The 22,419-nt window shown below is 42.5% G+C and overlaps 1 protein-coding gene across 1 annotated transcript in view; it reads left to right on the forward strand.

Annotated features, from left to right (window-relative positions):
• TAPT1 (transmembrane anterior posterior transformation 1) overlaps positions 1–22,419 on the forward strand; it is a 68,168-nt gene that overhangs the window by 18,524 nt on the left and 27,225 nt on the right. Inside the window, 3 exon segments of the mRNA XM_030314161.1 lie at positions 8,427–8,543; positions 19,577–19,739; positions 22,177–22,312. Of these exon segments, the coding sequence (XP_030170021.1) occupies positions 8,427–8,543; positions 19,577–19,739; positions 22,177–22,312 (416 nt within the window).

Below are 22,419 nucleotides of genomic sequence, written 5' to 3' on the forward strand. Positions count from 1 at the left end.
CCTGCAGAAGTGGGGCTCGGAGGCAGTGGGGGAGCACCAGGCATCCAGGGCCTCTCAGGCCCTGCTACCTCTTGGGCACAGGGGACGCGTCCGAGAGTTCTAGATAACCAGCCAAAGACTTCACGCTTCTGCCCGGTTCGCTGATGTAGTTAAAAGACAACTTGTGAAGTTGGCAGTGCGGGGCTCTGTTGATCTTTTCGAAACAGTAACTTATTTCTTCACATTGGCTTTGGAAACAATTTTAAATCTCTCCCTTCCTGTCTCTTTCCATTGGGTCGGATCAGGCCTTGTGGTCTCTCATTGAGACTGTCATTCTCCTTACCTGTCCCCTCGGCTTCTCTCAGCCTGCTGCAACGCTGCTGATCCCTCCCTAAGAAGGTAGATCGGAGCCAGGAAGTGGTACGGTGCACGACCAGCCGGCAGCAGCTGCTAAGACCTGTTCCTTAGCATGACTCTCCCTTGTGCGTTGCAGCCTTGTTTGTTTTTGCAGATGCCAAGTCATGCTCCCTGCCTCAAGGGCTGTTGTGAGGAGTAAACAAGTAGTGTGTGGGTCGAGGGCTTAGAATGTAACAATATTCAACGTGACTTAAAGAGAGGCAAGAAAACCCAAGACCTTTCCACGTATAGAGTCTTTTTACAAATGAAAACCTTCAGTTCGTTTACCTCTTAAGAAATGTATTCCTCGTGTTAAAATATATGTCAGGTGTAGATTCTGATTATTATGAAGGCTTTCATCAAAATTACTTTGTTTTCCATGGTTACATATGTATATGCAATGCTGCTTGACGTGAAGGTCCCAGGTTCACGGTGGTAATCCCATTGTCGGCCTTCCCCTGGAGTGTAGACTTCCCGGGGGGTGTGAAGTTTTTAATTCAGGTGAATAAAAGTTATTATAGGGATGACCTTGAAGCAGTAATTGCTTTCAAAGTCAGTCATTTGTAAACTTTTTCAATTGACAACTCATTCTCCTAAAATGATAATCCATTCTTCTCATAACGGATCCCTGCATATGTGGGTTCGTTGAGAACTTCTGGAATGTAGGATGTGTTAGGTATGTGTCCTTAGTGATTACTGGAGATGGGTTCTGTCCCCTCTTGTAGAGTGATTACATCCTGCCATGCAGGCTCCTACTCACACTGGCACCCGGGCGTGCCCTTCTCTTTCTCCAAAATTCTGTTTCCTTACCTGCCGTGCCTGCCAAAATCTAGTGCCCATCATGTCTCCCCTGTGGGAGATCCTTGCTGACTCTGTTCCTCCCTCACCCTGGGTGTACCTTCCCCAGCGCCACTCCAACACGTGCCCACCATGCACAGACCTAATCTCTTTGCAGTGTTCCCAGAGCACATCATTCACCAGCACTTACTACCTGGCCTGTGTCCAGCTCACTCGATTGTGAACTCCCTGAGGAACGTGTCCTTCCTAATGACCTTCTATCCCCGGTGTAGAATTAAGCCAGATACGGTCTCTGCTCTTGCAGGAGGATACCCAGAGCTCTATAAATTGTGAGACCAGGGAAGAAAAGGGAACACCGCTTCCCATTTTCCTCTCCTTCCAGCTAACAGTCCAGGGCCAGCCACCCTCCACCTGCGGTGCCAGTGCTGTGGTTGTGGTGGAGGAGATGGTGTTCCGAATTGCCACAAGGTGTTTTTGTCCTCATAGAGGCGTATTCCAGAATGTGCTATTTTAGTGTTAGCCAAGAAGTTTATTTACTTTGCAATTTAAAAAGGAAGGCAGGAGATTTTTGTCAAAAGGGGACAGATTCTAAAAAGGTTAAGAAACCGTGCTCCATTCTCCATGGAGATTGGCACTTCTATTTACTTCTTTTGAGGTTACGTATTTTCAACGATGAAGGTGCAATAGTAAAGTAGGTGAAAACGAACGTGGGAAGAGCTGGTTGTATAAGTTTTCACTAGCATGTGGCGGTTTGTTGACCAATACATAGTGTTACAGAATCTCTGCCAGTTGTAGTTTTCTTAACACTCAAGTTGAGATCTTAAAACTCCTGTTAATCTTTTTTTTTTTTTTTAGGAAAATTTTATAAGCCAAATCCAGTAGCAAGGTTGAGTCTGGAAGGATGAGTAACAGGGGTCATTAATAGAAACAGTGCTTCCGTTTTCAAAGTTGGGCGTTCTGCAGATGGACTGAAGTCTGGCCCTGCCTCTCCTGCTCACAGACCAGGCCAGCTCCCGAGTCTCAGCACAGACCAGGGGGTGAGGGTGGTGGATCTCGCCTCTCAGAGCAGAGCGGGGCGTGGACTGAGGCCCCGTGCATAGAACCCAGATGCACCGCACAGTACCGGGAGAAGGCTTCCGAAGTCCTTCCAGACAGGAGCTCCTGCGAGACAGAAAGGCCCAGCTAACATTTCTGTCCATTGATTATGTCTACTTACAGGTTTTTTATTCTACAGATTTGTAAGAGCTACCTCATTAATCAAGCAGATTATTTCAAAATCTATTTCCATGTAAATTTTAATAAGTCTCTACTTTGCGAATGAATTTTAAGAGATATTTTCAAATTGGGGCACCTGGGTGGCTCAGTCGGTTCAGTGTCTGACTCTTGGTTTCAGCTCAGGTCATGATCTCACGGTTCATGAGTTCTAGCCCCACGTTGGCTCCGCGCTGACAGCACGGAGCCTGCTTGGGAGTTCTCTCCTTCTCTCTCTCTGTCCTTCCCCCTGCTTGCTCTGTCTGTCTGCCTCTCTCAAATTTAAGTAAGCTTTTTAAAAAAAAAAGATCTTTCAAAGTGAATATCTGCAATTTGTCTCAGTGCTTTTCATTCATTTTGTACAAAGAGCTTCCCAGCTTACCCCGAAACTCTCTGCCAAACTACCTGAGCCACTTTGAAACTGTCTTCACTGCCCCGTGTCTGTCCATGAAGGGAACTGAGTTCCAATCAGCCTATCCCTGTAGGTACCTGTGTTTTCAGAGAGTGCATTACCATCCTTCAGCGGGTTGGGAATTCAGGGAGACCAGTACTGCGTTATAAAAGGGAAGTAGAAGATATCAACCTGTATCTTATGGAATAAAAGTGAATCTTACTTTGACAAAACTTTTCTTTTGGGTTTTTGCGTTATATGAATATGTGTGTAGTGAATCATAACAGTGTTTCTGTTGGTGGATCCTGGTCAGAGTTTGATTGGTCTTCTTTGGGGCAATTTGCTCCTTTACAAGACTTGACTTTTTTTTTTAAGACTGACCTTAAAATAGTGGTCGTATATGTGATTCAGCTATCACAGTCTCTGCCACATGAGAGCTGTTCAATATTTGTTGATTAAGAGGAGAGGAGGAATAACCTCAAAGAATGTTAGCCCTGAGAATGTTTCACACAAGACCATGTATAGCGTTTTGTCTTCTTTCCCTGGGCAAATGCACAGAATGGAAAAGCAAAAAGCCAAAAAAAAAAAAAAAAAAAAAAAAAAAAAAAAAAAAAAATTCCAGTGTCTGATTTCTTCTCGGAATATTGTCATCATGCTTTGGTTCTTTGCCATATTTTCATTTTCTGCTCTTTGTTATTTATGTAGTGGTCAGTGTGAAGAGGTGATGTATTCATTCTAAGGGCTGGCCCTGTAAAGGTGAGATGGGTATGAAATGAGATCCAATCCACAAGACGGTAAAGCGTGCTGAGCCTGGGGTGGCGGTGCTGCAGAGGGCGAGGACGACGGAGAAATGGGTGAGCCCAGCGAGGGTCCAGTGCACAAGGCATGACTCCTAGCTGGTGGGACAGATTTGCACCCGGGCTGTAAAAAGAGGCACAGTCAGAAAGCCTTGTGCTGTTTAATTTCAGTTAGAACCTAGTGGGGTTTTTTTTTGTTGTTTGTTTTGTTTTGTTTTGTTTTGTTTTGAGTCTACAAGTGGCATTTAAAGGAGGGCAGGATGCTTTTGTGTTTCTCAAAAGGGAAACAGAGCGTGGTACATGACACCGATTCCACTACAGTCATACCTTGGATATTTCGGAGGGATTTTCGTTAGGCATTGCTTCAGACTGCTTGATCACTCTGGGTCCAAGAGAAAGGAAATCGGAAGGGCCTATTTTACCAAGATGCCATGCAAAGTAACTGAAGGTGTGAAAGTACACATCATTCCCTTCCTAATATATACCACACCCACAGCTTTTAATTCTTAGTAACGTGTTTTCAAAGTTAGCTATAAATCTCAATACGTGAAATTTATTTGCCTTTTATAAGTTCGATTCATTAAATGTCTTATTTGCATTTTTTAATGACCTAGGGTAAGTTAGCAGAAGAAAAGTTAGCACAAAGAAAAACGGTGTTAATTCCGTAGGTCTAGTGAAAACAGGGCGTAAGTTCTTTTGGCTCTGCTCAAACTGCTTCGACCAGAGCGTGTAGGGCCTTGGGTCAGGACGACTCGGGCTTGAACGCCAGTTCTTTTTACTCTGACCCGCAGCCTTGGCGAGCATTCAGCTTCCAGAACTGGGGTTTCCTCAAGTGTCCAGTAGGGATGGTAATAACTACCTCAAAGAGCTGTCAGGAGGATGAATAGCAGGCTCTTACCACTGTGGCTGGCCGGTTTGAGCACGGGTGACGTTGCTGGCCAGCCCCCCCAAACTCCGGAGTGGCCGCGTGAATTAGCTGAGAAATACCCATGCGGTGAGTGTCCCGCGGGGCTCCAGGCTCACAGCTGCACCTCGCATGCTGGCTTTTACCTCCTTCGAGGATGAATGGTTTTAGGATCACATCCTGTTTATTAGGAAGTTTTCTCGTAAGGAATTTAAAAGAATCTTTGCTCTCTGAGAAAGTGCAGCCTCCAAACAGCAGGGACAGTAGTTGAGTCCACTCTCCCACATTTCCAAACCCTGAAAGGCATTTGTGTTGCTTTCTTGTGCATTGTGTGTTCTCACTACATGAGTACTTTCTCCCCACCCAGCTGAAATTTCCTTAGACCGCAGCCACTTGCCCTCCTTCCATTTTTTCTGTTGCAGTCTGTTTATGTTGACAGCTCCAGACAGTCCACGGTTAGCATGCGTGTGACATTATTGCTTGCCCGCTTGGTTTGCTGGGCTGGTTTAAAATGCAACGAGAGGGGCACCTGGGTGGCTCAGCCGGCTAAAGGTCCGACTTCAGCTCAGGTCACGATCTCGCAGTTCCTGGGTTCAAGCCCCACTCAGGCTCTGTGCTGACAGCTCAGAGCCTGAACCCTGCTTCAAATTCTGTGTTCCCTCTCTGTCTGCCCCTCTTCTGCTCGTGCTCTCTCTTTCAAAAATAAATAAACATTAAAATATATAAACAAACAAAACAAAATAAAATCCAAAGAGAAAGGCCAGTAGACGTCTGATACTCTTGCTCACCGTGAACGATTGTGAATACTAATTCCTCTAAGCCAGAGAGAGGTGGCTGCACTTTTTTTATTTTTTAATTTTTTTTATTAGTTTTCTTTATTTTTGAGAGGCTGAGAGAGAGAGACAGAGTGCATGTGGGGAGGGGCAGAGAGAGAGGGAGACATCGAATCTGAAGCAGGCTCCAGGCCCTGAGCTGTCAGCACAGAGCCCGAGGCGGGGCCCGAGCTCACAAACCGTGAGATCAAGACCTGAGCCACCCAGGCGCCCCTAGGTGACTGCACTTTTATTCTTTAAGAGAAAGTTACAGTCTTCATAATGTCTTTCCTCCTCTGTGCCCTTGCTCTGCTTCCTCCCTCTGGAAACTTCTTCCCCCTCCCCTCCCCGCCCTGACTTCTGCCCAGTGTATCCTCTCCATGTGGCAGTAGCCCTCATCTTCTCACACGTCTTTAAGGGTCTCCCCTGGAGTGTTTCCTACATCTCCCCAAGTTGGTTCTGCCATTCTCTCTCCAGGGCTCCCCTGTTCCTAGTAAACTTGGTTCTGTTGTAGCAGCAGTCTCTGTGGGTGTCTGTGTGCTAAAATTGAATAAGTGTAGTGAGGGCAGAAATCGTATCCTGGTGTCACGCGTGGCGGGCTGAGCTCGTTACGTGGCCCATATTCACAGCTTAGTGGGTGTTGGATGAATGAGTAACGTGCTCCTCCCCAGTGTAAGGTCACAGAGAAAGACGACCACTTAGGTCCTCCTGCCCAGCGTGCCGTCTCCTGAGTTGCATGCACACCGAAATTACCTTCTGGGATGTGCAGGCTTCTAGTAGTTTCTGCCTTTGGAGGGCAACCAAACGGTCCACCAGGAAACAGAGAAAGCCTTCTTGGCGACGAGAGAGCAGTAAATAAGGGCACGAGCTTTACGTGGACCGTGCTCAGTCTCCTACACACTCCTTTGCACGTGAAACAAGGAGAGCAGATGCAGGTCAGTGCTGGCAGACAGGACACCTGACGGACCAGCTGCCACGGAGGGAACCCTGGAACGTGGTTCGCAGCACATGACTCGGTCCTCCCCTTGGTGTTCGTAGTGAGCCTACATTGTTTTAAAAAAACAGAACAGCTGTTTAGGGTGTCTGTATTCTGATTAAGAAACCTCGTCCGTATATGTATATATTCTTTTGAGACATTTTGCAAAACATTAATGTGTCCTTTCTTCTTTTAAAGGTTTGCTAGGGCTTCTTTACGAGAGCACCACAGACCTGGGGGGGGGGGGGCTTAAACAACAGGAATTTTATTTCCCCACAGTTCTAGAGGCTAGAAGTCGAGATCAGGGTGTGTGTCCACAGGGTGCATTTCTTCTGAGGCCTCTGTCCTTGGCTTACAAAATGATGTCTTCTCCCTGTGTATTTGTATCATCTTTCCTCTGTGTCTGTGTCCAGATTTCCGCATCTAATAAGGACACCAGTCATACCGGATCAGGACTCACTGTAATGACTTTATGTTAACTGAATTACCTCTTTAAATATAAAGAACCTGCCTCCAAACATGGTCACCCTCTGAGGTCCTAGGCGTTAGGGCTTCAACATAGGCATTTGGGGAGGACACAGTTCTGCCCATAACATTGTGAATTTTAAACTACTTAATGTATTTACATAGGATAGTCCATTACCTCAGGTTTCATGGAGTGTTAACGTGTGAGGACATTGGGATCTCACCGTGCTTGTGTGTCAGACCCAGAAAGTCACCGCCCCTACAAGAGCAGAGTTTGGTCTCCTAGGTGTGGCTGCTTCTCCAAGCCATCAAAAAACTCCACCTTCCTACAAAATATGTCATGCGTTTAACAGGACAAATGCATAACATTACTAAAAAATAGGAAGGATGTGGCAAGGGAACAAGAAAGAGGAAGAGGTGCAAACGTTAGCAGCTACTCCTCCAATTAAGAATAATGCCTTCTAGGGCGCCTGGGTGGTTCAGTCAGTTGTGTCCGACTTCGGCTCAGGTCGTGATCTTGTGGTTCGTGAATTCGAGCCCCGTGTCGGGCTCCGTGCTGACAGCTCGGAGCCTGGAGCCTGCTTGGGATTCTGTGTCTCCCTCTCTCTCTCTGCCCCTCCCCCCACTCGTGCTCTATCTCTGTCTCTCAAAATAAATAAATGTTAAAAAAAAAAAAAAAAAAGAATAGTGCCTTCTGGGACACCTGGGTGGCTCAGTCAGTTAAGCATCTGACTCTTGATCTAGGCTCAGGGCATGATCTTACAGTTCATGGGATCGGGCCCCACGTGGGGCTCTATGCTGGCATCGAGGTGCCTGCTTGGGATTTTGTCTCCCCACCTCTGTGCCCCTCCCCCTCTTGTGCTGTTAGTCCCTCTCTCTCAAAATAAATTAAAAAAACTTAAAAATATAATGCCTTCTAAGTACAACAAATTTGAGTGCATGTGAAATTGTGTTAGAGTTAGTAATCCCTTTACACATTTGTGACATAAAGACAGTATTTTAGGGGCACCTGGGTGGCTCAGTTGGTGAAGTGTCCTACTTCGGCTCAGGTCATAATCTCACAGTCCGTGAGTTTGAGCTGTCAGCATGGAGCCCACCTCGGATCCTGTGTCCCCACCCTCCCTCTGCCCCGCTCCCACTTGCACTCAATCTCCCTCAAAAATAAACATAAAAAAAAAAAAAAAACACACAGTGTTTGAGCCCAGTATATGTCCTAGTCTTTCCCCATCCACGAAGCACTCTGATAAACAGGAGACAGCAAAATCAGAAAGAGTAAAGTTAAAGACTTTATCTGAAAGATTTTCAACAGTATCTTTAAAGTCTGAAGAGGTGCACATCAGGTGTTTCATAGTCATGGTCGGAGCAGATTGTCTTTTGAGTAATTGACTTCTCCAGGTGGTACACCAAAGGTTCTGTGGGGAGAACACAAACTTGCACTTTGAAAAGGGATTCATCATTAATGTGGCACATGTACAATGATTAACTTGTTATTCGCATAGCTGAGTTATGAGTACCGAATCTCTCCGACCGAGTTTAGAAATTCCTCATTTGAAATTTTCATCTACAGTTGTTTAGAGAATATTTATGTTTTGTTTTTTGTTTTTTGTTTTGTTTTGTTTTTTTTTTTTTTGTGTTCTTCTCTCCTTTTAAAATCCAGCTCATGGTTTTTGGAATCTTCTGGGCCTGGATGCATTCTGTATGTGTTCACCCTGCTTCCTTTAAGAGTTTTCCTGGCACTATTCAGGCTCTTCACTCTGCCTTGCTATGGCTTAAGGTAAGTTTAAGATCGTGAGCTATTTTAAATGTTTAAATTATTTTTGCTACTTATAAAAGTGGTATTTTACTACTTGTAGTTGTTAAAGTAAATAATCACTTGAATAGATTTTGCAGAATAGGGATAATTGATACAGTTTTCATTTATACTTTGGCCCTTAATGCATTAACTAATTCTGTTTGTCTTATTATGAATATTATATAATGTGTTTATATAAGATTGTACTTTTTTCGTGCACGCTTTTTTTCCAAATGGTTTTGAACTAGAAATTTGCTTCGGCTCGTGCAGTAATAATAACGCAGATGGCTACATAGGAGAGTGGGAAGGCCTGGGGGCTGAGAGCCAAGGACCTTGTGGCCACTGTTGCTACCTTGTCCAGTACCTTTGGGTTCTTGAAGTCCCTTGACCTCCTGGGCATCATTTGTAGGGTGAGAACTGGGTTCCGGGCTGGCAGTTACCAGGATCTCCTCAGGAGCTCTTACTTCAGGGCTTCCTCATCCTCTCATTTAAGAATCACTGTCTTAGTGGCTGTGGAGCCTTAGTTGCTGACTCCTGTTGATTCCCCCTCCAATTTGTGAGAGGGGGGGAGCTCTCGGAGAGCATTGTCCTAGTGGGAAAGCGCAGCCCAGCCCAACGTTGATTAATTGGTGAGATGTGGGGAACTAACTTCTCTGTTCTCTAAGCCTGTTTCCACATCACGGTAGAAAGGGGATGTTGAGAGCCCAGCATCTTTTACCACAAAGATGGGGAGGCATACAGAGAATACCCAGCATGATGCCTGGTTCATAGTAGATCAGAACAAATACTAGTTTCTTTCCTTTCTTCTTTACCAAAACTAGGAACAGTCAGATGAAAATGTTAAGCTTACATGGATCTTAATGCTTTATTGAGGTTAGAAGTTTGGGTTTTACAGATTTCTCTTTTTGTACAGATACACCAACATGTCTCCACTCTATGGAGTCGTTCTATATAACATCATTTTACGGTTCTTAGCAGAGTTGCCCAAGTGACATTTCTCACATGGATCCCTTTCTAAACACATTTCATTCTGAAAAAGTTTTAAGACACTGAAATGGACAATAATAATAAACTTCATTTAACTATAAATTAGGTAGTGATTCCATGATATTATAAAATATGATTAATAAAATTATCAGTAACTTAACCATGGAAGCTGAGGTACAAAATTAATGGTCGATATACAGAATTGTGTGTTGATTTTTTTTTTAATGTCTAAAGTCATAGAAGATTCTCTTTTAAAGTAGTAAATGGGCATATACTTCATACTTAGTAAGCACTGAATAACACATGTAGTCCGTTTAGAATGAACCTTAATCAGTTTTCAATCAGGAAGAAATCATTCCAGTATAAGTGGGAAGAATTTATTGGTCATGATGACCATGTTGTGGAAAGAGTAAAAATTCTTGCCACATTACATGGAGTAAAACAATGATAAAAATTAAGATCGCATCACTGTTCTATGTGATGCTTGACATTCTGTAACGCTACCTACCAGAACGAGAGAATTGTGTTACAAATGGAAGATTCTTTTTAGAAATTTGATCATCAGCTTTCAGAATTCAGGTTCATTCTTTACACCTTTGGGAGAATTTTTAATGCTTCATTCTTATTAGCAAACCTTTTTGAAGACATTTATAGCATGGTATTTAACATCAGCAAAGCCTAATCTCATATAGCTTTTTTCCTTTATCACTATCGGGGGCTCAGTAAAATTATGGTTGTTTTAGTTTCAGAAGACCAGAAAAAAGTATCTAATGAAACATTACTGAATATAAGTCTTCATATGGACCGCATAGCCAGGATGGACACATAGAAATTCAGATAGAGCCAGGTGAAGCTACCTGACATAAAATAACTAATGCCATGTAGAGATGTTCACGTCTACACTGTGAGCTGAATTAGCTTTTTAGTTTTTCTCTGATCAGCAATGTGAGGGAAGTTCGTGTTCCAGCCATCTTTAAGTGAATGGCTTTCAAAGACATAGTGTGTTCCGTATGGCCGTTGGCATGTGATGAGATAAACAGTAGAAGGAAATACAACTTAAAGACTCTCTTCCTTCTAGAGTGGGTCCTTCCTCGGGTATGTTTAGCACACAGTGGAGGCTCACGGAATGAGTGGCAGTGGAGATTTGTCAGTGTTTTCCCGAAGGCCTTTTTTAGGTTCTGTTTGAAGACCCATCTTGTTATTGTGCAGGCATCTAGAACTGTGTCATTTCTAGTGTTTCTTGTCACTTGGGGGAAGCAGGACACCAAAATAGCACGAGAGTAGTCTTTCAGTGTGTGTTCTGGAAACTAAAAGAGGTGTTGCAGAGAGCTGGCACATTTCGTTCCTCTCCTCCCGTTGGCTTTGTTGTGAGTGGCTGATGGTCCCTGGAGCCGACCTTTACTAGATATTTGAAGATTTTCTTAGCACATAAAGTAGAGATGATTGCTTTTGTGTATTACTTTAAAATACTTTCAGTGTAAATTAATTTGAGTAACATTTCAAAATCAAATAAAAAGTGTTCTATTTTCAAGGTTTTAGAGCTAAAATGACACTAGAGGGCAGCGCGTTACCCTACATGCATGACTCCGTTAAGTTTCCCAGTGCAAACCCTTGCTATTTCTGCAATGTGGACCAACTAAAAAATTACATTTTATGCTCTCTCTAATAAATATTATATACACGTATACATATATATGTAACTAACGTGAAATGCAGTTAAAATGGTGTAATAGAACTTCAGCAACTTTCAGTGTTCTGTGTGAATGTAGGCCAGATTACACAGAATATGAAAATACTGCCTTACTGTCTTAGTACCTTAAGTATGCCTTATCCAAATTGAGTAGTTTGTACTTCCATTAGCGTGCATTCCAATTTATATTCTCTTGGAACAATTTAGAAAACAGTGTCTTTTGAGGCATTATTTTTAAAAGCACCAAAGTCGAAGTGTTTAAAACTTGAACTAGGATAAGAAAAGTACATTAACAAAGCTATTGTTAATATTATGCCTAAGACCTCTTTAATTTTTGAAGAATAGAAAAATACATTTGTTTTTACAGAATTACTATTTAGAAATAGCCAAATTCTGCCTTCTCATACGTTTTCTTCCAACATTCTCTACTTCCATTAAAGGTTGATTTGTCTTCACCAGTAGCTGTGTTATGTTCCAACTTTTTCAGCAAGCAAAAAGTGCTCTTTCCTTCAGTCTGACTTTATTTTTCAAAGGGATAAAAGGGAATTCAAAAGACCAATAAAGAATTCGATTGTGGGTTTTTTTCTGTTCCCTTATTCTTATATTCCTATATGTCAGTCTCTTCTCTCTCAGAAAGTTGCTGTCTTCCTAGTCTCTTAGTTCTGTTGAATTCTTCCCCCACAAAGCGGGGAGAAGGATATTTGTCAGGGTAATCAGGATGCTGACATGAACACAGTGACTTTGTGGTCTCCAGTACTGTTTCCAGATCACGTCAGTAGTTGTGTAACGTTGTTGCCTTCTTTCCATATTGGAGATCAGTGTGTTTGCCTCCTCCGCTTGCAGAGCTTATCTCCGGCAGCGCTTGTGAGATGCTTTTGAAAGCTGACAGCCTCCCGGATTTTCTGCTTTAGAAATTTACTCTTTGAACCGATTCCTAAATATTCTGTAAACCTCCCATGGTTTTTGGTTTGGGTTTGCTTTTTGCCTCTACTGACATCTCAGTACACGAGGACTCTGCCCTTTACTCCGGCTGAGGGCCAGGGCCATTCTCCACGCCCTCAAGAAAACCCAGCCTTCATTGCCATGTCCCCACTGGCTGGCATTTTGCCAGCTTTTGACCCTGTTAAAACATTGTTCATTTTGAGAAGTTGGCAGGGTAATTATCTTGACTTGGTGGGTGTGTTTGTGTTGCCTACAAAGGAGGCACTGCTTCCATAAAAAGTATAGTGATCTCAGGAATACTTATTTGACAACTTTTTGCTAATGAATTAACAATCTTGAAAATTTTTTGCCCCCAAATGTTTTGTTGGAGACTAAAATAAAAGAAAGACATCTAGATTATTTAAAAAAATTTTTTTTAATGTTTATTTATTTTTGAGCGAGAGAGAAAGAGCACGAGCTGAGGAGGGGCAGAGAGAGAGGGAAACACAGAATCCCAAGCAGGCTCCAGGCTCTGAGCTGTCAGCACAGAGCCCGACGTGGGGCTCGAACTCCTGAATCGTGCATGAGATCGTGACCTGAGCCAAAGGCAGAAGGTTAACTGACTGAGCCACCCAGGTGCCCCAGACATCCAGATTATTTAAAAGCAGATTCCTAGGTTTCTTCCCTTTTGATTGATTATGCGAACTATCTGTTTCTTGGAAGAATGGAAGTATTTCATTTTTTAGAAAAGTGGACTGCTCTATATTATGCAAAAGGGGTATCAGACCTCATTTTTCCAAATTTACTTCTAGAGTAAATATAGAATAACCAATTGTGGAAGTGTTTTTAATTTACCTGACATTGTTAAGAATCCTCTTTCCTTCTCAAACTTGTGACTTCATTTTGTGTTTTAGAATTCTCCATAACATTTGAGCTAAAGTTGAGGGAGATGATAGAGAAAAACCATGCTCTCTGGTGCCAAGAACTGATTGGTATTTTTGAAAACTTTGCTAAACCATTTTAGACGGCAGTAAGTATAGAGTAGGCTTAGGTGATAAATGCCAGGGTGTTTTTCTTGTATTATCAGAACTAATAAAATATGTGCAAGCAAATTTCCCGGCCGCACTTCGGTTTTAGACAGAACTCTTACTTGAGGTTTCATGGACTTTTTTGTTTTTAAGAGGCAATAGTGTCTTTTTCCTCGGAGAGTTTATCCCCTAGGAAGGCATTCGTCTCTCAGAAGAATTACGAATATCAAATGCTTGAGGGTTTCTTAAGCTGTTGGGTTTCCTCTATAAGCCTTACCTCCTTCAAGATAATTCACCCCAAATTCACTTCACAGACACACACGCACGCGCGCGCGCGCGCACACGCACACACACACACACACACACACACACACACACACACAGGACTTTTCTCTTCTTAGGCCTGAGCCTCAATTTTGCCCTGAATGGTTAATCTACCCCCTACAGCACATGGAGGGAGAGCTCTTGGTAGCTCTGTCTGGGGAAACAAGTATGTTTGTGATTTCCTCTTATCAGGGTTGATCTGCGTGGCTGATGTGTCGAGAGCAGTGTACTTGTTTAATTAGAGAGTCCTCTTAAATCGGGTTTGTTGTCCCGTCTCCTCACCATGGCGCTCTGAGTAGTGTAGCGACATGACAACCTTCTCTCTCTCTTTCTCTCTCGTAAATCAGACCCAAGGGAGGAGCACTTTCACTTCCTTTATAGAATGGAATGTGGTGTCACAGGGACTCCTTGTGGTGAGTAAACCCTGATTTTTCCTTCTCTACTCTTGGCCAAATTGACATCAGTGCAAACGAATATTAATTATAACGGAAACGACAAAAACGGCATAGGCAGACGTAAACATTTGAAGATGGCCACCTGAAGAAAACATGGTTCCCTGTCCTTTATCGGTCCTAAAGCTCTGTCCACATTTTTGCAGGCTTTGACCATGATCTCACCCAACATAGAAAAATCACCAGTAAAATGATCTTTAATTACACTCGTTCAGACTTGACAGCAATACTTTCTCCTCGATGCCACAGCAGTCAGCTGAGCTGCTTAGCCACTTCCATCTAAACAGTTTTTATTTTGCATTATTCCAAATAGTGAACATAGCTTTATTAAACGAGTTGGGTTTTCTCCTAGGGGAGTTTGAAAGTATTTTGAAACCCAAGGAAAGACTTATAATGATTCACTTTCAGCATTTAGTCATTATTTTCCTACTGTATGTCAAGAGAACTTAAGATTTAAAATACTGTTTCCTAATTAAGGAAAATATCTTTTTTAAATAAAAGAAAAATTTTTAATGTTTATTTATTTTTGAGAGAGAGACACAGAACGCGAGCAGGGGAGGGGCAGAGAGAGAGAGAGGGAAACACAGAATCCGAAGCAGGCTCCAGGCTCTGAGCTGTCAGCACAGAGCCCGAAGTGAGGCTTGAACCCACGAACTGCGAGATCATGACCTGAACCAAAGTCGGAGGCTTAACCGACTGAGCCACCCAGGCGCCCCAAGGAAAATATCTTAATCGCAATACTGTGTTTGAATTTACTTCTAAATTATAAAGGGACTTCTTTTTTAAAAATGGGAACCATATAATATTTTACATTTTTTAAAAATTTTGCATTCTTTTAGTTATACTACAAACAGTTAAAGCGTTCAGAGAGAAAGAAAGAAAGATTCAGTCTATGTATTTTATAATGAAATATCTCGTGCTGATAGCTCGACACCTTTCTACACCAATTTGAAAATCAACCAGGCAGGGATTATCCCATTTTTCTTGCTCATTTGTGTTACCTTTTCTTTTTTCTTGATCTTTCTGTATGCTACCAGTTTTTACTTTAGTCTCAGCACGTTCCCTTCTGCCATGGAGCAGAAGGAAGAAGCCTACCTAGAGCATCTCTGTCCACCACCTTGTTCGGTTCCCATGAATCTCTGAGCCCTTTGAAGCAACGGCAGTGCTTCCATAGGCAATTGCGCATGTCCAGTGGAAGCGTCTGAATGAGTAAAAGGTGAAATTTAGAAATGAGAAAATATGGTTTCTGTATGAGTGGCTTGACATGAAAATTTTAAAAATATTTTAAGTTCTGTTGAGTATCTTGTTTAATGTTACTCGTCTTGCAGTAACTCACAACCAAGCCTATACTTTAGTGGGTTTTTCACTTTGTCGAACAGCTTCCTCCGCTTATTTATGTGTTCGTGTAGGATTTTTAGCATTTGCCAAATGGATTGCCAGTAACTACCACTTCACAGACATTTATAATGGAGAACATGAACCTGAAAGTATTGTTTGAAAGCCCATTCCAAGTTGATTGGCAAGGCTATGGATAAGCTGCTTTTGGAGTTGGAAATGCTTATCAGATAGTCGTCTAAAAATATCTTGATGGAGAAGGAAACCTATATTGGGACTGGTTCAAGTTCTTTTAATACTGTGAACTTATTTTGAGGTTAGGTCTTTGCTTACTCAGAGATGCTGTGATAGATAAAGATACCTTTTAAGATGCCACCTTAAAAATAATTTTAATTTTTGCAATTTTCCTTTTTTACTAACAGGGATATTTATCTGAAAATAAGAGTCTGTTTCTTAGGAGGTCTGTTACTTTTATTCTTTATTTAAATGATACTCCTTCATTTTGAAAATCAAAGTTCTCTCTGGAGCAACCACTTATGATACTAGCAGTGGATATTTTCACCAGAGCAGAGAGCACACAGAAAGCAGTGGGTCCGGTGAAATATGGTCCTGTTTTTTTTCTCTTTTTAGAAATAACAAAAATGATGGATATATTTGCTGTTTAGCACAAAATTTTTCCAAATGAGATGTCAGGACAGTGATAAGTAATATAGAATTAAATTATTATGCTGAAAGAGAAAGGGTACCATTTTGTTGATTTATAAGTTCTTTTAAAGAAAAGTCTAGAATGCTAATAGAGACTACCATGGTAGTAGAGAACACGCCTTCTGGAGCCAGACTGCCAAGGTTCAAATCCCTGCTCCTCCATTGCTTGACTAGTAACTGTCCAGCTGTGGGCACATTCTTGACTGTACTTTGCCTCATTTGTAAGACTGAGGTGGTGATAGTACCTTGCCCACAGGATTATTGTGAACACGGAAATGAGTATATTCCAAGTGCCTAGAACAGTGCCTGCCGCATAGTAACTGAACTGTCATATAAGGTGTTTCTACAACTTTTCTGTCGTTTTTACAACCTGGTTTAATCCTAGGCAAGATAAAGCTAAATTAAAGTTGTTTATGCTTAGTTCTGAGTTATAATCATCTTTGTTCAAAATGTGTCATATTGTGTTATTTTGGGATACATTTTTCCCATGTTTGGTAGCTCTGATTCCCGACAATGACTTGTAATTAGTGATAGTATTCCTTCATAGATATACCAACACATTGGTCCTTTGTTGTAAATGTTTATGAAGACACATAATTGGGTGTGTGTGTGTGTGTGTGTGTGTGTGTGTGTGTGTGTGTGTAAAAGCCCTTTGTCTCTTAAATAAAATTACTTTGGCTGAGATCACTTAACTAAGTAGATGTCAATCTATTACCGAAAGCTCTAAGTATAGTTTTCTTAGTTTAATTAGTAATCAAAATCACCTTGGTAATTACTGCAACTTAATTAATACTGCCCTACTTTTGGTATCTATCATTTTCTTTAATTCATAAAACATGACCTATAGTTTCTAAATACAGAGACCCACGGCTCTTGGCGATTTGTGATATTCAGCATATGCAGAGCCGCACCTGCGCTTCTGGGGAAACGTTGGGAAGTGAACTCTGTACCATTGCCGGTTTGTCCCCTGGCTGTCGCAGGGGAGGCAGTCACACATAGGCCACCTATTCAAACTCTCCTCTTCTCATTGCTTGAATTAAAAACATGTTTAGTTCCACCTCTCAACAAATGTAATGCCTCTTCTGTTTTTAATCTTGTGGAAGTAGGGGCAGGGAATTGCCTTGATAATCGAATAGGCCTTGACAGAGATCTGTGTTCTGGGCTGGGTGCTTGGGAGATGGGCCGCGATGAGAAACAGCCAGACTCCACGTGGGAGAGAGGAACGGCACTGGAGAAAAGAGTCAGGGGGGAGAGGGAAATAATGATAGATCTTCATCAGCTTTGTCCTTGAAGCAATTTTGCCCAAAACTTCAGCTGCTAAGAATAATTTCCCTTGGCGTGTCAGTTTGTAGCGCTGGTCTCAAGACCTACAGTCTGACACAGGCAAATTCTGACCTGTCTCCCCAGTTAGACTCCCTGCTTCAGTTCGGTGTCTTCCCATCTACTTGGAAACCTTTGTAGTCCTCGTTCTCATAGAATTTGCCTCTTTTCAGGACTTTTGCAGTATCCCGTGTTCTATGAACAGATCGAATTCATATCTGGCTGAAAATCACGTGTGGTGTGCATTATAGGAAATAAGAATGAGGTCCTGTATCAACTGCTCGTGGAGCTGATACCGCAAACCTCATTTGTAAAATGATGTTTCGCTGTTTGTGTAAAACAGCGTTTCAGGTAACAGTTGGGAAGGCTTGCAGATTCCTTGCTGATCTCTGCGAGACTCTGTGAAAGAAAAGAGCCCCTGATCCGAGTGGGGACAGTGGTTGGGAAAGAGCCTCAGAATAGGTCAGCAGGCAACACCGAATATACGGAGACCTTAGAAGGTCGAGGGCCAGCTGGAAAAGGAGCCGACCCCTTAGGCTGGTGCTAGAATGTTGTCACTGGGGCGGAAATGAAGAGATTCTGTAACTCCTGAAGAAAGTACTCAGGGCTTTTGTTGATGACACTGGGCAGAACAGCTGTGCGAACAGGAGGGGGGGAGCATTTCCTGTCATGAGGAATTCGCCTGCGGACACAGAGCCGCTTCCGTTCCTGTCACGGGAATTTCATAGCCACTGAAAGAAATCTTAAATTTCCTCTTTTCTGTGTGTGTGTGTTCGTGTGTGTGTGTTTTCCCTTGTGATTTAGTGAGATGATTCCATGCACAATTTAGGTTTAGCTCTTTATGCTGTGATCTCAGAAGTGTAGGGGAGGAAGCTTTTTCTTTTTTCCTTTCTAGACTCTTTGGCTGATCCAATAATTAACCTGCCATAAAACAGACTAACAGGAGAAAAATTTGATTTCATATGTACAGGAGCTTATAAAAATATTTGAGACTCGAAGTGACCAAGCAGAAAGCTTTTATGCCTTTAAGACAAAGAAAGAGTAAATTTGTGAAGAATTAACAAGATCCAGGTGTTTGGGCTTGGGGTAGCAAGTTAATGAAGAAGTGACTAAGGGTTGCTTATACAGCCTTCTCAGCACTGGATTTCTTATCTCTGGTGATCAGGATGCCTTCTACGTCACTCCGGGTGCAGGGAGGGTGCCATTCATGGGGGAATTTATCTCCTGCTTTCAAGGGGACAGAAGAGGTCAGAGTGTCCTTGTATCAGCTGTTTCTTCAGTCACTTTAATTCAAAATAATATGCCACATTGGCATACTTGGGGGTGGATTGCCTTGAACCCCATCTGAAGTAAACAATGATTCTGCCCATATTAATTAGTAAAACAATTTGCAACTTAGGTCAAGCGAGTAAGAAAAAGATACGAGGGGAGAATTCACAGAAATGTAAATAACTTAAATATATAAAGAAATGCACTTTTCCTTTGGGAAAAATCAATGGCCACTACGCTAGATGCCATTTTTCAGCAGTGGGATTGGCAGAGATCCGGAAGTTGATCTATCCCTGGATTGATGCACTTGGGCTACAGGCTTCCTCATAAGCCACTAGTGGATATGAAAATTGGTACAGCCATCAGAGAGGGCAGTTCTGCTGCTTCTGTCCAGGGAACATGCCCTTCAAGTCCAATTTTAGGAGTTTATCCTGCAGATATACGTTAATATATGAGACATGACATGTACATGGCGTCACGGTTTGTGGTTGCAGAAGACTGGACATTTGCCAGTGGTGTCCGGTAAATTACGGCACATCACACAATGGACCATGACGCCATCATGGAAGTATGAACTCCTTGCGAAGAGACATGGAGAAGCCTTCTATGCTATAAATAAAAAGTGCCGAGGGCTACCATTGTACCGCAGGGGCTGAGCCAGCGGGCCGCAGGGCTTTGAGGTGAAAGTCTTGTGTCGAAATCATGGAAATCCATTGCTTCAAAGTACTTTATCAGCAGATGCCCGCCCTCTGTGTTTGCTTGTTAAGAGGGCCCACTTCTAATAGTAATTCTGGTTTCACATCTTTATATTTTGTACTCGACAGAAAACTTCACACTGCTGAATAGTCAGTAGAATTTGTTAGTTCTTAAAATATCAACGTAATTCTCATTTTTATTTTTGTGTGCCAGTGCATGTTCAGTAAAGATTATTTCGAGAACACATAAAATAAAACTCATGTTTTTATTACTTCTTATGCATTTCAGGGACAGACGTTTGCTTCAGCCTGCTCAGGTGTGTGACATCCTGAAGGGTGTCATTTTGGTAATCTGCTATTTCATGATGCACTACGTTGACTACTCCATGATGTATCACCTGATAAGGGGGCAGTCAGTCATCAAGCTGTACATCATCTACAATATGCTCGAGGTGAGTTAGGGCACTCACACGGTCAGTCTAGCTTCCCAGACCGTGACAGGCTTGGCTGATGCACAGACTTGGGGCCTTCTGATATGGAATACTTGTCCGCCGACTCTAGTATTAGGACTGTTGTTGGCCTTGATGTTTATAGAGTCACTTAGAGACCTTGTTAAAAATACAGGTTCTGATTAAGTGGTTCTGGTCTGAGGCTGGAGAATCTCATCCTGGCGAGATGGTGCCCACTGCTGGTCCTGGGTCCCCAGGGCGTGTATTGTCCTCAGGTGGGAGAGAAGGGTGCCTGCTGCCTGGAGTTTAGTCAGAACCCCCATGAGAATATGAGTTGTCAGTTGTTAGGGAAATTTGTTTGCAAATTCATTGGAAACCCACGTACACTTTTCACTGGACCTTTAAAAATTATGGAAAAATGATAGGATTATATGTGTTTGCTATAATAGATTTATATTTTAACGTGCTTTGGAAGTTTTTCATAGAGCAAGCAAACAGAAGTTTCCCAATTTCTCCAAGTACTTAATATTTTTAATACAATATATTTCACTTTAAAGCAGTCAACCTATGAAAATCTGCTTTCATACAAAAATAAGCAGCTACACAAAGCAAAAAAAAAAAAAAAAGGCTTCGCTTTAATAAATTCTTAAAATAGTAAGTAAGCTACCCTAGGTGATACAGTAAAACTTCTGAGATTCAAATGCATTTTCCTATACTACTTTTCAGGGACACAAGTAAAGTCTCCTTACCTTTTAAGTGAGCCAAGAAAGGACTTTCCCTACTGAGTTGGGCAGATGGAGTGGTGTGGGGACTGCCGGCCTGTCTGCTCTGAGACTGCATTGCTGTGGTGGAGGAGGGTTCTCCGTATCGTCACGGAAGCCATGGAACTCTGGCCGGTCCTGGTTACTCCTCAATTCGTTGACCAACATGACTTAAAACCACACCCAGCTTCCTGATTCTAGGCTCGTTGCCTGTGCTCTCGTTTCGGTCCCACCAAGCAGGATGCAGATGGTGGGAGTGGGTTTTTGAGGCAGAGTAGCCGCCCCACTCTCCCCTCCCTCTCACCTACAGAAAAGCCCGGGCTCATCTCCTTCCTTCTGCCGCGTGAGTGGCTCTTCCTGCCAGTAGCCTACTAGTTCCCTTCCCTGCCTTCCCTCATAGGGGATTGTAGGTGCCGAGGGCTTCTACCTACCCCCAAACGTAATGCGCCCCCTAGTATACGAAGCCCTCTACGGGGAGGCCTCAGTACTATTATTCGCGAATAGGCCTTAAGGAAAAGGGTCCGTAAATTGCTGATCAGAACGGCTGAAACACATACTCACTTTGCAGACTACGGTTGACGACGTGGCTTCAGCACAGTGGACAGGAGTCCAGACTCTCATCTAGAGATAAACCGTCTCTGACCGAACCCTGCTTCTTCACTTACTGCCTTGCTGTCCTGAACTTGGCTGCAGGTTGCCGAGTGTCTGTAACTCTTACTGTCTCACCAGTGAACCGCTGGTGCTAGCGGAATTAGGAACGTTCAGTGAGGCAGTACGTAGGGCTTAGCATGGTGCCACACATGTGTTGAGACTCCCCGGACGGTGGGTAGCTCTTATGTCTTCCTTTAGCAAATATTTAATCAACAATTTCTGCATGCCAGGCACTGCCTTTAGACTCTAAAAATCCAGAGGTGAGCAAAGCCTGTTCTCATGGAGCTTATATTCTGCAGGTGGAAAAAAGACCATAAACAAGAAGATACTAGGAAATGATAAATACCATGGTGAAAAAGAACAGAGTGATGGGGTAGAGACTGTGGGAGCCCAAGGCTGATGATCTGGGTGTGGATGCACATGATAGCTGAAGCCTGAATGACCTATGCCCTCCTTTTTTTGTTTGTTTCTTTTGTTTTTAATTTCAGTGTGCTTCCGGTTATTTATCATACTATATTCATAGAGATCAGTCCCTGAAAATGTTTTTAGGAAGTAAATCTGCATATTATATACTATGTAACTAATCCAAAACAAATTACAGCTACCATTGTTTACAAATATTATATTTGTCAAATTATATATTTGTCCTAAAGGATTTAAGTTCAGACCCTGAATCCGAATTTAGAGAATTAAAACTGGAGGACCCATGATTTTCATGTGCCTCTCCCTTTTATCTTTGCCCCCATGTAAGACACTCCTTGTTATAAATATAGATAATGAGTCTAAGTGTACAAGAATTTGAGCACTCACTGTATGTGAGAGAATAAAGAAACACCCCTGCATAAGTAAACAAAGATCTCTGTTCTTTTATAGCTTGCCTTCCAGCGGTATTTAAAAATCCCAACTCAGTTGGGATTGAGTTGCATCTGAGTTATAGTAACATACTTCGGTGGAATATTAAGAAACACGTTGCAGGGAAAAAAAAAAAAAAGAAAAGGAAACACCTTGCCAATAATTTTTCTCCTCAGGTAGCAGATCGTCTGTTTTCATCATTTGGACAAGATATATTAGATGCTCTCTACTGGACAGCAACAGAACCTAAAGAAAGAAAAAGAGCCCATATCGGAGTGATTCCTCACTTTTTCATGGCCGTTCTCTATGTCTGTATCCTTTAAACTTACTGGAAATTTCAAGTCAGTGCATATTGTACATCATTGTATTTGGTTAGCTGCTTCTCAGATTTAAAGGGGGAGGAGTGTGTATCCTGAAGA

This window comes from Lynx canadensis, chromosome B1, assembly GCF_007474595.2.
Source record: "Lynx canadensis isolate LIC74 chromosome B1, mLynCan4.pri.v2, whole genome shotgun sequence".
In the NCBI taxonomy this organism is placed as follows: domain Eukaryota; kingdom Metazoa; phylum Chordata; class Mammalia; order Carnivora; family Felidae; genus Lynx; species Lynx canadensis.